Source organism: Ornithodoros turicata, unplaced genomic scaffold (genome assembly GCF_037126465.1).
Source record: "Ornithodoros turicata isolate Travis unplaced genomic scaffold, ASM3712646v1 ctg00001027.1, whole genome shotgun sequence".
Taxonomy (NCBI): domain Eukaryota; kingdom Metazoa; phylum Arthropoda; class Arachnida; order Ixodida; family Argasidae; genus Ornithodoros; species Ornithodoros turicata.
In genome coordinates, this window is record NW_026999439.1 from 180,518 (window position 1) to 196,348 (window position 15,831).

Consider the following 15,831-nt stretch of genomic DNA (forward strand, 5'->3'; position numbering starts at 1 on the left):
GTTTCTGACGTTTTCTGATGGAGAATCGAGGACAACAAAACTGTTTGATAGGAACGATGGCATATTTATTGCGCATTACACAACGTTTATGCCAGCCAGCGCACACTACAGGTAACAGTTTACATGTGTGACGCCCCGACAGATGACGACAATCCTGGCCGGCTACTCTCGCGCACCACTCTTGGCACGATAATTAAATAATTATTCGGTCAACCTTCTACCCCGCTCGTTATCTCTTTTCTTCCGGCTCGGAGATCCACAAACTGGTGACCCGGACGTGATTCCTGCGGCCATGTCGCAGCCCCCAGCAACCACGGCGACCGGTATCTCCACCCCTCAGGTTGTCCAACCTAGCATCCCCCACGTAGCAGTCAAGATCCCGCCATTCTGGAGCGCGAACCCGGCGGTTTGGTTTTACTAGGTGGAATGCCAGTTCCACCTTGCAGGTATTACCAGCCAATCCACCAGGTACTTTCACGTCGCCGCAGCCCTACCTCCCGAAGTGGCCAACGAAGTCACTGACATTCTCTGTGCTCCGTTGTCCACCGACCCTTACGACACTCTGAAGACGGCGCTTATCGAGAGAACAACCGCTTCGGAACGTAAACGTCTGCAGTAACTGCTGTCCGCTGAAGACCTTGGCGACAGGAGACCATCCCAACTCATTCGACACATGCAGAATCTCATTGGAACCAGGGCTTCAACGATTGACGAACCCCTCCTCAAAGAAATGTTCCTGCAGCGACTCCCGCCCACCGTGCAGATGCTGCTTGCAACAGCTACAAATCTGCCGATAGCCGACTTGGCGGCGCACGCCGATAAGATCATGGAAGAGGCTGTCCCCCCCCCCCACCACCACCACCACCACCACCACCGCCACCACCATCGCCTCTGTTAAGTCCTTCGACGCCACTGCCTCCATCCAAGGGCCACCGATATATCCTCACCTGCGTCGACCGGTTCACGCGTTGCCGACACCCATGACTGATTCTACTGCCCAGACCGTTGCGGCCACTTTCCTGGACACATGGGTCGCCCGTTTCGGTCTTCCCAACGAAGTTGTCACTGGCCGTAGTCAGCAGTTTGAAAGTGCCCTCTCCACGGCATTCACCAAACTACTCGGAATTACCCGACTGCGCACATCATCCTATCACCCCGCATGCAATGGTTTGGTCGAGCGTTTCCATGGTTTGGTCCAGCGTCACCTCAAGCAGGCCATCATGGCGCAAGACGGCCGCCATACCTGGACGGACAGGCTCCGCTTGGTCCTTCTGGGCATCGGGTCCGCCGTAAAATCCGACCTCGGCTGTTCCACAGCAGAGTTAGTCTACGGCGTTCCCCTATGCCTTCCGGGTGAGGTGTTCACTCCCACAGTCGACCCTCCTCCGGACCCGTCCGCTTTCGTCACCGGCCTCCGCCAAGCTTTAGCTACTCTTCAGTTCACCCCCACGCGCACCACTTTCGCCAAGACATCTTTCGTGCCTTCCGAGCTCCACACTGCATCACACGGTTTCCTGCGCAACCGACCGGCTGCGTTGCGCCCTCGAGCCCCCCTGCACCGGTAATTACCTGGTTCTACGTCGATCGCCCAAGACCTTTCTTCTCGACGTCCGCGGGCGACCCGAATCTGTCACCGTGGATCGTCTCAAGCCCGCATTCTTCGAGCACGCACCCACATCACTTCTCTCCGACGTCACCCCGTTTTCCCGCTCGCTGCCATCGCCCCGTGCCAAGACAGTTTCTCAAGCGCCTGCACTCATTTCTACTCTCTTTCGCTCCTCCGGAGCTCTGAAGGGGGGGGGGGGGGGGCAGATGTGGTGCCCCCGACAGATGACGACCAATGCACGAGAATTAAATCATTCTTCGGTCAACCTTCTATCCCGCTCGTTGTCTTTTTTCTTCCGGCTCGGAGATCCATACATGTTAAAGTAAACAAAAAAAAATCACGTTACACAGTGAACTGCAACATGTTTTATAAACAAAGAACAACTAAATCCCCGCTTTAAAGCGGTCTCGTACACTTGTGCCCGCTTATAAAGTGTACCATTCGATTCCCCGTTGCTGAAAATGAAACACTGCAAATGTACTGGAACTGAATCGTCATGACTATTAAATTAACGATTTAAGTCGACAAGAACGGCATAGCAAAGCGGTATATGTGCTGGCAACAAGACTATCCGGTGCACCTCGTTGTGCTAGAAAGTACACGTGATTGGATGCAGAAATCGTCTGATCGCGCGCGCTTTTACACTTGCGAGAGCGGACAACGTACGTTCTGAACTGACATGGAACCGTGGAAAATCCCGCACGTCTTCTTTCTGCGGGCGTTCGAAGAAGTGACAAAGATTGTCAACCCAACTAGAGTCCCCGTTTGGAGGGAAAAGAGATACCTGTGGGGATGACCTGACCCAAATAAAATCATTTCACGCTGGTGAGCTTGTCCCGTATCGTTCCGTTTCTCTTCATTCATCGTCGTTTCGCCAGCTTTCGAAAGAAACATGCCGAGTGGTGGAAACTACTGCAACGTGACCGTGTGTAGCAACAGATATGTTACAAATGGCAACATCAGTTTTCATGCTCTGCCGAAAGACGGAACTATGAAGCGCAAATGCGAAGCCGCTATCGGGAGCCAGGCGTCTTTAACCACGGGTCTGGCTCCGACACGCTATGTTCCGCACATTTCGCGGACGATGCGTATGTCTTCAAGCGGGACGTTCTTCAAGAGCGATTTGAGACAGCCCCGGAGAGGATGCGGCTCAAGGTTGGAGCCGTCCCCTCGGTATTTGAAGCCAGTACCAGAGATAACGACGACGACGTTGGCCAGGTTGCATATTTTTTTTACCTTCTTGGACGCCTTAGGACTTGGATCGTTATTGTGAAGGGGGCTCATTATTTCATTCCCCACATCAGCACCAGAAATGGGGTAGAGTGTCGACACTGGCGATTCAACTCCTCATTCGTCATCTGAAAATAGAGTTGTTTGTGTTGTTGTTCCCACATAGCGCTGCTAACGTTGCCTTGGAAGTCGGCTCAGGACGCACATTCCGCCAGAGTCGTGGAGTTGCTCACCTGTGTGAAGCCGACAACAGTGCGCGGGTGCGTTTGTTTATTCATCCCGAGTAACCCTCGGGTGAGAGCTCGTTCGAGAAACTGGAAAATGAACATTTCGCGCTACAAGGCGAAAAATTGAGGCACTTTAAAATAATTAGTAGGCACTTGGAAATAATAGCGTACCACGGCACCTATACGCTGCGTACTTTCTGCGTACTTGCGTACTTTCAAGTGATTATGCGGCTTCATCAAATTTCGATTGAACCGCCGCAGGAAATAAACACCGAGAGAAATTACACTACTGTAATTGTGTTATGCTATATGTGTCGGCGGTGGCGCTGCAGATGTATTCGTTACCACGGGTTACCACACTATGTGCAAGAGTTTTTTGTCACATGCGGTAACAAAAGCTATAAACTGCCGCATCCATCCTAAAAGCTCGTAATTTAATTTTAATAAAGATGACTGGCGACCCACGCTGCGCCGTATCTAGCCTTTATCATTCACTTCCGTTGCGTACCACCAAATCTAACAGATTTTGGGCAGGCGCCGGGCAACGGTCTCTGGCGACAAGCGTAAATATCTACCGGAAGTGGATGGAGGATTTTGTAACCGCGACAGAGCTTCCTTGTCGTTAGAGTGGTGGCGCCGCCATCGAATTTGCCGCTTGTCGAGCGCCGCTGACGAGGGGAGCTTTGAGGGAAGCTTTAATCGAAAGAGCTTTTAGGGCTGTGCATTGGTACAGCAATCTTGAGAGAGGGGTGTGAGGGTCCAGCTGTTTAAAGGGGTACTTCGGAATGATCGGTGAAAAAATTGCTGGACGTCGTAGTTGGGGCCATCCGCAGTATACCTGCCATCAAGTTTGTTTCTTTCTCGTGTGATGAATTGTGCCTCAAATAAGCGAGCAATCAAACCGAAAGAGAAATGTGGAGAGGCGTCTTAAACACTTTCCCGTTCTAAGGCCGACGCGTTACGCCACCCGGCATAGAGCGGACAAGTAGTATACCACGCCCGTTGTAGTCGCTGCGTTACATTCCCGGAACAAAACAATGGACGAAGATTGGGGATCAGATCACTCAGACACAGATGAAAAGAAACAATTGTCACCTGCTTCCCTGAGAATCAGAAAAGAGCGCAGGAATGGTATGACTAATGCACGGTGACATGGGCCGAGCAGAGAAAGAAATGAGTAGTAGTTCCATCGACGTTGGGTGTGAGACTGACTTTTTCAAATTTTGAAAGTCGTGTTTACGATTCCACCTTCGTTTTGAAATCAGGTATTTCACACTGGCTAGTTGCATCTCAAATCGAACAATCCGGTACACTTGATGTCTCGAATGAACGGGAAAAAAATATATGTTAAAGCCATCGGTGAGTTAGGAGAAATAAACACTTTCTGAGTTCTCTGCGCTGCGGGGTTCGGGAAATAGGAGAGGAGGAATAAACTGCCCATCAGAAGACGATGTCGCCGCGCGCAGGTTTGAGCCTTCCCTACAAGGCTATTTCTTGCGGCATTGTTGTAATTTATTTATCTGCCTTTATACCACCTAGGGCACAATAGGCACCTGGGTTAGCAGTGTTGTGTTAGTTTTTGTTTGTCTGCAAAGTTGACTCGAAGTGCCGAAAAGCACCATATTCACTGCAACCTTTCGGGCGATGTAAAAAACTGATAAGATTGAGCTTTATGCCGTTTAATTTGTCGTTCATGGGGCTATGGAATTATATATAATTTATTACTCTACTCTGTCAGGAGCGTGAGCGATACCTCTTTAAGTAGCACCATACGACCGAAAAGTGACGAATTTCGGAAGCCCTTATCTAAAAAACCCCACCAAAAACTTGCCTCGAAAATTTTATATGTTGTAGGTAGTTCCTTAGACTATGCACAGAAGAAAAATCAAACGTCGGACTTGATCGGTAGGCGCACTGTGAATTTTTTGCCACCCCTATACGCGGAACGCATTCAAGCGGTGGCTCCGTGTCCCTCGTGTTGCAAAATCGAATTTTCCAAAGGGACTTTCAACTTCTGTCTTCAAATGAAAGTAATTGCTACAGTTTGAAGCCGTTCTGAGCGTTTATATTCATATTAGTGTTGTAATCGCTGAATGTAGATTGTGGGGCAACCAGATGGTGCTACACCTTTTTGCGGGATGTCACACGTGCATTGTAAGTGCTGGGAGGCCGTGAAGAACAGAATGCTTTTACTTCTCTGTAAGAGGTATATCTCTTCAGGGTGATTATAAACAAGCAGAGTTACTGTACACATTATGTCAGGAGAAACGCAGTGACTTCCAGCATTCTTCAAAACATTTCCTTTCCTACGGCTCCATGACCTCGGACGGCGGAAATCGCACAGAAGAAAGTGTCGTTGTGCAGTGTCTTACGTTGCACATTCAAGGCTAAGTCATGATGCCTTTTGTGAACCTTGCCGAAACAGCCCGATAGGCGCCGCTGTCCAATATGTTCTTCGGTTCGACATGCTGCGACCATGGGAAGGTCCTAGCGGATTAACTCTCGGAAGACACCTTGCGCAAAGTTTCGCATCATCCTCGACTACAGAAGTGCACGGTGTGCCCTTATACAGAGTATGTGAAGGAATCTGCATTACTGTACTCTGTCGTCCTCGCATCACACCTACCTTCATGGCCTCTTTGTTGTACAGCGCTGACCGTGTGTATTGCGCTGACTACCGCCTCATACACAGGAAAAAAGTGTTTCGGACGAAGAACTTTCGCTTTGCTTCGGTGATCGCCGTAGCTGCCATAAAGAATCTGGTTTCAGCGGATCAAACCGAAGGCGTAACAGAAATGGTCTAGCTGTGTAGAAGCTGCTTCAAGTACTTCACAGCAAAGATGGCTGGTTCACAGCAAGCAACAATGTCGTCCACATTTGAAGGAAGCTCATAGGGTGACCCGTTTGTGCACCAGTACGACGTGGTCCAAGAAATCGTTGAGTATATATCATCTGAAGCCATTAACGTCACACCGCTGAAGTAGTGAAGGAAATCGTCTGAGGCATATGCACAGCGCAAACACTCCCAAATACGTGAAGAAATGGGCAGAAAGACAGGCCGTAAACTGCAGACCGCTTTCGGTGTTGCCCTGCCAGGAACATCGAGGAGTAACTGCCAGGATTTCAGCGAGTTAGCATGTAACGTGAGAAGAGCCCATCAAGAAAATCTGACAAGAACTTGCCATCAAAAGTAACATTAAGGAAAGTGGCTCCTACAACAGCCTATACCAAGTCATGACACGAGCACTCTCATCCACCCGGGATGCTTTGCATAACATACGTTACCTTCTTACCTTGTCTTCTTCGCTGTCATGTTGTTTTTATTCTGTATACTGTAAATATGCTTCGATATGATCATCGCGAACAAATATACCTTTTATAAAGACGCAAAAGCATTCTAAAGCATTCTGTTCTTCACGTGCTCCCAGCACTTGCAATGCATGTGCGACATCCCGCAAAAAATGTGAGCACTTCTGGTTGCTCCACAATCTACATTCAGCGATTACAACACTCTTATCAACATAAAAGCTCACAACGGCTTCAACCTGTAGCAATTAGTTTCATGTGAAGACAGAACTTGAAAGCTCCTTTCGAAAATTCGAGTTTGCAACACACGGGACACGGTGCCACCGCTTGAATGAGCTCCGTGTATAGTGGTGGCAAAAAATTCACAGTGCGCCTATCGATCAAGTCCGAATTTTGATTTTTCTTCTATGCATAGTCTAAGGGACTACCTACAACATATAAAATTTTCGAGGCACGTTTTTGGTGGGGTTTTTTAGATCAAGGCTTCCGAAATTCGTCATTTTCCGGTGGTATGGTCCTACTTAAAGAGGTATCGCTCACGTTCCTGACAGAGTAGAGCAACAAATTATATATAATTGGATAGCCCCACGAATGACAAATTAAACGGCATAAAGCTCAAGCTTATCCGTTTTTTACATCGCTTGCAAAGTTGCAGTGAATATGGTGCTTTTCAGCACTTTGAGTCAACTTTGATATTTCTTTGCAGGTAAACAAAAACCGACACATCACTGCCAATCCAGGAGCCAATTGTGCCCTAGGTGGTCTAAAGGTAGATCAAGAAATTACTACCATGCGACAAGAAATAGCCTTGTAGGGAAGGCTCAAACCTGCGCGCGGCTACATCGTCTTCTGAGGGGCAGCTTTTTCCTCCTCTCCTGTTTCCTGAACCGAGCAGCGCAGAGAACTCTGAAAGTGTTTATTTCTCCTAACTCACCGATGGCTTCAACATATATTTTTTCCCGTTCATTCGAGACATCAAGTGTACCGGATTGTTCGATTTGAGAGGGAACTGGCCTACACTAATTGGGGAGCATCTAAGGCGTGTCCAGACCACAGTGTGAGTTGCCGGCTACTTGAGCTGATAAAAAAAAAAGATAGAGTAGAGAGAAGGAGTTTAGTTGAAGATCAACGACAGCATCTTGAAGAAAGCGGTCCAGAACGGCCGCTGACCATTTCTGGGCGTCGGGGCACATAGACAGGTGACTACCTAGCTGCAAAGCATCACACCAGGTGGCGCCACCATCCTCCTTGTGACCACAAGTTCTGGACATCCTGTGACGTCATCATGGCATGTCTGGGCATGTTTCGACAGCTCTGGACATGCAAGGAGAAAAACACAAGTAATACAGAGGCTGTGAAAGCAAGAGTAAATGACCGTGCAAGACGCAATGTCGAGATTCATACCGACAAGTGAAAATCGCCGATCGACGAGGTACCCTGCTTGGTTCTCCAAAGACTTATTAGTCTTATTAGTCTCAAAGTATTATCTACGTAAAAAGTTACATTTTTACCGTCTGTTTAGGGCCAAGCGAGATGTTTTCTCGTATCAGAATTACAGCGTGTGTCGGGCATTTGTGAAAAGGTTATACGCTCGTGACAAGAATGTACATATTAGATTGGTGGAAGGCTCCTTGAATAGGGAACCTAAGCGTTTTTGGTCCTTTGTTAAGGCCCACACATCAACCCACAAAAATGTCAACGCTCTAAAGTGTGGCAGTACCTTGTGTACTGACCCGGTTTCTGTTTCCAATCTGTTTGCTGATCACTTTGCCGCTTCCTTCATCAAAGAAAGATCTGGAGCCTGCTCTGGAAATTGTGATATCGTCGTATCTGATAGCATGTCGCGCAGCGATATTGTTGTTGACGAGGTACTAGTGGCGCTAAAAAAATTAAAATCTAAGATTACTTGTGGTATTGATGGCATACCTAGCTTTCTTGTGAAGGGTTGTGCCGATATCCTTGGTCCAGTTCTGTTGCATATATTTAACCTGTCACTTAGAACAGGTGTGTTTCCTGCTGTCTGGAAGCAGTCCGTCATTGTACCAGTGCTTAAAAGTGGTGACCCTACTGTTGTCGACAACTTATGTAACTTTTCAAAAGTTTTTGAGATTGTCATGCACGAACGATTTTATGCCTACTTTAGTAGAAGAATAGTGGAAACGCAGCATGGTTTTATGCGTGGAAGATCTGTGGACACAAATCTGTGTTCTTTTTTAAATTATTGCTCACCTGCAGTTGTCAATGGTGGTCAGGTCGACGTTTTGTACTGCGATATGTCAAAAGCTTTTGACCGCGTGTCTCATGTGCGTCTCCTACAGAAATTATCTAGCACTGGAGTTACAGATGGCTATTGCAAATGGATAAATGATTATTTAACGAATCGCACTAATTTTGTTCGCTTAGGCAATTGTTTGTCGTCGGAATACAAGTCTCTTTCTGGGGTTCCGCAGGGCTCTAATCTCGGCCCTTTATTCTTCTTAATATTTGTGAATGATTTGTCCTTGGTCGTTCAACACTCGCAGGTGCTACAGTATGCTGACGATGTTAAACTGTATCGGGTTATTTCCACAGTGGACGACTGTGAGCTACTTTTTTTTTAATTTTGTGTTAGCGCCGCGAAGCAACTGTGGCTATGAGCGGCGTACAGACGTGGACAGATGAAGAGAGGACAGCAGGAAGGAGTGGGGGACAGGGGGGTTAGTATGCGTCCTGGGCCGACTTCAAGGGGAACTGTGCCGACATTCGTCTAGAAAGTCTTCGGAAAACCAGGGAAAACCTCAGACAGCACAGCCGGTGACAGGATTCGAACCCGTGCCACCTCCCAGTCTCGGCGTGGAAAGCGATCACTCTAACCACTATGCCACGGGAGCTGGTGACTGTGAGCTACTCCAACGGGATGTTGATTCAGTAAATAACTGGTGTGAAGATAATTTTTTGTTACTTAACCCAGCCAAGACGAAGGTGTTGACGATACGCAAAAAGAGAAAGCCCACGCAATTTTCTTATGTTGTCGAAAACATTGATATCGAGCGTGTGCCCTCTGTTCGTGACCTTGGCGTCATAGTGGACAGCGCCCTTTCCTTCGGCCCACATGTGAACACCATTGTGAACAATGCTGTCAGGTCTCTGGGTGCTATAACGCGATTTACTCGTGGCTTCACTGGACCTCGGTGCTTGTTAGTGTTGTATATGAGCCATGTCAGGAGCAGACTCGAACATTGCAGTAGTGTTTGGAACCGTTTGACTAAAACGCAGTCAGACCAAATTGAACGTGTACAACGTAAGTTGGTTACTACTGTTTATGACAGATATATTGGTAGGAGGTTATACTATGACTATGAACGCATTCTTGATTATATAGGACTTCCGTTATTGTCGTGTCGAAGACGATGTATTGATTTGCGATTTTTGGAAAAAGTAATTAACGGTGAAATCGACTGTCCCATGTTGTTATCATCCGTTAATTTTCTGTGTACAACAAGGACAAGGGCACGAAATTTGTTCTACATTACTCATTCAGACGTTGCTTCTCCTTTGTCTCGGTTACTGAAAGTGTATAATGACTATGGTTCTAATCGTGCGACATTTCGATAGTATATCTTTCTCTTAATTTAGTTATCCCAGAATTTTTAATTTGCCAGCATTATGCATGTGTAGTTCCCTGTTGTATATAGAGTATGTATTGTGTTTCGTGCACCACACTAAAGGCCACGGCTGTTTGTGGGCACTTTAAATAAAATCAATCAATCAATCAATCAATCAAATATGCTATCCATCAAAAGCTATCAACAAAAAGAATCAGACACAGAAGCAAAACAGCCCACCACAACAGCCCAGTCAACACAGTATTGTAGATTCGACGTAGAAAATACGTTGGCGATCAACGAGATAAACGCAGATTCGATGATGAAAGTGAACGCGAAAGCAACAGGTCAAATGTCCGCTCGGAAATACGTTAATTTGACAAATGCCGGCTAGCGCATATTGAACGTAAATGAAATGCAGATTACACTCTTAACTCGGTACCCTTTAGTAAAGGGTAAAAAATCGCAATATTTTACCCTCTATTTCAGAAGCTACCAGGTACCCTCTGAGCAGTACCTTTTATAAAAGTTACAAGGAAACTCACTAATTAGAGGTTACGGCCTTCAATCCAGCACCTGTCAGACGCAACGTCAGACGCAACGTTGCACCTGCACCTAGCACCTTGCAGAGCACCTGCCCGTAAAGGTTACGCCAACGTGCGGTTTTTTATACAGGATGTTTATTTTTATTCGCAACAGAGTAGCGCTCATTTGGCGGATGGGTTATGTGAATTTTTGCTAATTAGTCGATCCGTAGTTACAAACACATGCGTCAGGAAATGTCGGAAATGTTTGTAACTACGGATGGGTTAATTTGCGAAAATTAACATAACCCACCTGTCAAATGAGCGCTGGTGTGATGCCAATAAAAACAAACACCCTGTGCGTGGGATATGGACAGACCTTTACAGAACACACCAAATACCAAAATGAACCAGCAGAAAAGGAGATCTTGAACATATGTATATTACAAAAACAGAAGTCTGTCGAGAGGTGACACATTGTGCACAAGTGTGATTCTGATGTGAGGAGAAACCATGGTCGCTTTACCATGTATGTGGAAAAAAGAACTATCTTCTAAGTGAGAAGCCAGCGAGTCAAAACAACTGACCTATGTTTGCTAAGCTGAACAGACCCAACGAAATGGAGAATTGCAGCAGAAAAAAATTTATTCCACATTCGTGTTGCAGAGGCGAGCGCAAATGGCAATCCAGTATTACATAAAACGCACACAACCTTGAGGAATATGAGTGTACAGTAACGCAGGAGACACTACCTTACTGCGTTATCAGCGTTGGAGGCGCTCTGGGACGAGTTTGTGAGGTACTGCATTGCGCTGGTGACGGTATGTGAACCTGCATGTGGGATCCTGGGAACAAAAGATTGGGCAATGAGAGCAACATTTACGGAACCATTCAAATCCGTACAAAGCACAAGTTATAAAGCAGCATAAATGCGGGAAGGCGTTCACTCCGCGATTGAGTCTTAGAATATCGTAAGAATACAACAAGTAGGAAGCTGCGAATTATATATCTCGATGCATATATCCGCAGCTCGCAAAATGCACGCCGGTGTATAAACCTCTACCCGAGAAACGTCATCATGACGTTGGTAGACAGACACAAACCGAAACAGCTCGGAAGGGGGGAGCTGGGTTCCACGAATTGGGAATTGTTTGCTGCCTCCTATTGAAAGAAAAGTAGAACCGAAGGTCGCGTCCCTTTCAGAGACCATCGTAATCCCCTCAAAACCGTGGCTTTCGGGCATGACCTTGTTCGCCACTAGCTTTGAACGTAGTTCAACTCTACCAAACTCTTGGCGCTGTCGAACACGATGACGTCATTTGTTAACAAACAGGTAGAGGTCTATTGGCTTGGCGACCAAGTAAGAGCTGAAAAGTAGCAAGCGTTAGTGGCTTCATATGCTGGACCGCAAAACGCTTGCCATAATCACAACAAACATGCGCTAAGAGCTCTTGCTATCAAAATAACGCACGTACCTAGCACAAAATGTACACTTACCCAGTGTGTGAAGTGTGTCAATTAGGGCTGCGGTGGTGACGTTCGTTTTCGGTTATATATTCTTTGCAATCTTCGCACTCACTACACTTTCCCCTGAGAACACCGAAAATGTCCTTGTTTGCACGCGACATCTAGCTTTTCCGTTGTTCCTGACGATACTATGATAAACGCGAGGAAAACCACTGATTAAAACAGATTACACTTGTTAACGGACGGACGCTTTGACGGACGCTCGCAGTGTGGATAGACCTAGACCACGCTCGGCTACGCAGCGAAATCGGAAATCTTGGTGGTTGCGGCATTCACAATGGTTTTCCACCCTTTAGAAAGAAACATACTATCAGTATTCCAGACTGCGAACTTATAATCTGTGTTCATACAGCATTGATAACATGTAGTCGACGTATAGATGACGCTGAAACAGATAAAAAATAACAGCGTAGATTCGCAACTGTCGTCTCGAATGGGAGGCTGAAACGTGGCATTATGCTGAAAAACAGAAGGAAAACAAACGATAAGAAACTAACAAAGAAATTATCGTTGGAGATTTCGCTTAGAAGTTACAGTGTCGGAGTAGAGGGTACATTTATAAGTTACAACAAGCTGTTTTTGTTTTTTCCGAGATGTAACTTCTATTCGTGTTGTAAAGACATGACCTTGGTCGCTTTTAACCTCTAAATATACGTTACAGTGGTGTAACCTATAAGAAATCTCGAAATCTACGTCTATATAGAAGTTACATGTTTCTAAAAGTTACAATAAAAGGTATGGGTTTAAGAGTGTACGTAGTATAAGTCCGATCAATCACTGTGTCTATACAAAGCATTTGGCTGACTGTGCGATGCACTCACGGATCTCAGGGAGAACTTCATTTCGTTGGCCTTCTATTTTCTCAGAGAAAATAACACATGATACTCCTGTTTTCCATGCAGGTCGCGACATATACCCCCTTCATCTTCACCATACGTTCGGAATCTGTATCTCTTTGAGTTCTTTATAGGTTGCAAAATTGAAACATCTAATTAGTAGTAAGCATAACATCACGGTCATCACTCATTCTTTCGAACGTCAGAGGCACCACCACGTGCAGTCCGGTTGGCCTTTCACCGTCCGTTTATTGTGAAAAATCTTCCGTGAAATCGACAATGTGTTGCGGGGACCACTGTCATCGCGTTGTCTTAGAAAGCGCACTAAAAGACACGCAAATACTGCACAGAAGTTAGACGATCCTTCCTACGGCAACCGAAGACAAAACGAACTCACCGCAAAGCGTCCAACTCCCAACTGAGTCATTCCATGTCAAACGTCCCAGACCTTATGCTCGACCATCCCAGATTCACGCTAAAAAATTTAGCTTGTTTCTGGCAGTGTCCAGCCAAAATATTTTATAAAAAAAAATATCCTGTCCGTGGCGGCCATTTTAAAGTCACGGGTAGACGTAGAACCTACCCTTCTTCGAAAAAGTGTAAAAAATCGATTTTTTTCTTTTCCATGCTTGAAACTTGTACAGTGCACTCTGAAAGCAAGGCACTTTAATTTGTAATGCATTTGGTGTCCGTTACTTCGTTTCTTCATGGAGAGGCAGACAGCCGAAAAAACAAAAAAAAAAAAACAAAAAACAAATGACGTGTTCTTCTAGTTCTTTTGTGAACACATAAGGCTTTAATACGGTCAATCGGACGACGTCACCTGATAGTGCTAGGTGTGTTGAACGCGACGGTATGCGATTTAAATTAAAAAACGCGAGACAAATTGTCGAAACAAATTGATGAAATTAGCGAAAATCGCTTTGTCGTGGACATTCAGTCGCGATTTGCATTGTGAGGTGGTCCTAGTAAAAACACGATAGTTATACCATTTGATACAATGACCCACTATCAATCGGATCAGAAAGTTAAAGAAAAGCACTTTTTGTCTGAAGCGAGAATTTTTTTTTTTAAGTGAGTGCCTGCGCGCCGCACTGGCAGGCCCTTATCGCAGCGCGGCACCCCGTACGGACAGAGGATCGCCGTCAGCCCCGGTGGTCTACGGAGTATACGTGGGTGTGTACAAGGTCAGCACCTCAGGAAGCGGATTCTGCAGCTTCTTATTGAGAAGAAGGATTACAGCGTCGATGGTCCCACCTTGTCAACGAGGCACATACGTGCAACAGCCAGGGAGCCCTCTCCATGCTGTTTAGAATCTGTTGTCTAGTATGACGGTGCAATAAACGGGTGCGAGACTGACAATTGAGGGCTCGCTTTCTTTCGTGTATTTCTGTGCATGCCTTCGCATCAATTTCGAGTTGACGTTAAACCGCCGTGCTAGTGGTTCTGGTTTGAAGCACTCAGACGACGCTTCCTGGTGTGGGTCTCGGGAAACCACCATGCACTTTTTCGGCGCGTCTGAACGACATGTGCGGGAAGCAATCCGAAACAGGGCAGAGAACGGTGTCCTGGGTACACCGCCCAAAAAGGGGGGTCACCCCCTCAGTGAGGAAGTCGAATCGGCCGTGAGGAAGTTCTACGAAGATGACTCGGTGTCTTATTGTCTGCCTGGAAAGAAATATATACTACAGGGGCACCAAAAACGCTTGCTACTAGTGAACCTGCAAGAAATGTACGCAGAGCGGCAAAATAATTGCGATTTAAAGCGCGGATTTTCATCCTTCGCAAGCCTACGCCCTACACACTGCGTACTGGTCGGGGGAAGTGGAACACACACGGTCTGTGTGAAGACTGCATACTATCGCGACGTGCCGACTGTCCTGGAGCCAACCCTGTGTAGGCTCTACTACACGAAGCACCGCAACTAGATAGTGAGAACGTCGACCATGTACATGCACAGCAGTGGACAAGTGGATCACGCTGTCGCCTTGAAACTATCCTGTTCACACCAGCAGACTTTCGTGACAGACTTCTGGACATGTTGAAGGATCTCGGTCAGCACCACTTCATCAGCAAGCAGCAGGCCAAATACCTGCGGGAGCGCAAGTCAAAGCTACAGAAAGGTGAAGCCATCGTGCTAATGGACTTCGCCGAAAATTACAGCTTCATGGTTCAAGACGTGCCGCTGTCGTACCAGTGAGACAACACGCAAGCAACACTGCATCCAGTAATGGTGTACACGTGCGAGGACGACGCCATCTCAATGAAATCATTCGTCGTTATGTCGGACTGTCTGGAACGTAGCACTGCTGCTGTCTCGGCGTTCCAAGCTGAATCTCTGAATATACTTAAAAGATATCTCCCAGAGTTGCACAAAATTCAATACTTCTCCGACGGCGCCGCTTCACAGTATCAAAATAAAAATAACTTTCTCAATCTGTGCTATCATGAAACTGACTTTGGTATATTCGTGCAGAATGGGACTTTTTTGCCACTTCTCATGGTAAAAGCGCTTGGGACGGCGCTGGCGGATCAAACGTTTGGCCACCAGAACAAGCCTTCAGAGGCCCTACCAAGGACAAATAAACACGCCTATTCAGCTGTGCACATGTGTCAAATCTCACATCCAAGGCATTATCGCAATCTGGATTGCGGATGCCGTCGTACAAGAAAGGAAGGCTGAGCTTTCAGAAAGATTTCAGAAGGCAGTCGCTATTCAAGGAACTGGAGGATACCATCACTTCAAGCCAGTGTCTCTGTCAGCTGTTCGCGCAGCACTTACATCGTACTCAGCCACAAAGGAGTTTCGCGTGTCAACTTAGCTGTGGTATCCCACCACAGCCTCCTTTCCAAACGAGGACAAAGTATGCCTACGGCGCCCTCATCGTCCTCCATTGCGGGGAAGGCGCCTTGCGGAATGATCGCCGGGAGATGTGCGCGTGTCTAACTTCTTTTTTTTTTTTTCTCGCTTCAGACAAAAAGTGTTTCGAT

At 46.6% G+C, this 15,831-nt stretch overlaps 1 protein-coding gene across 1 annotated transcript; it reads left to right on the top strand.

Annotated features, from left to right (window-relative positions):
* Positions 1-980: 980 nt before the first annotated feature.
* LOC135376078 (uncharacterized) lies at positions 981-15,040 on the top strand. The gene is made up of 2 exons (XM_064608661.1): positions 981-1,561; positions 14,869-15,040. The coding sequence occupies exons 1-2, from the start codon at positions 981-983 to the stop codon at positions 15,038-15,040; spliced, it is 753 nt and encodes a 250-aa protein (XP_064464731.1).
* Positions 15,041-15,831: the final 791 nt, after the last annotated feature.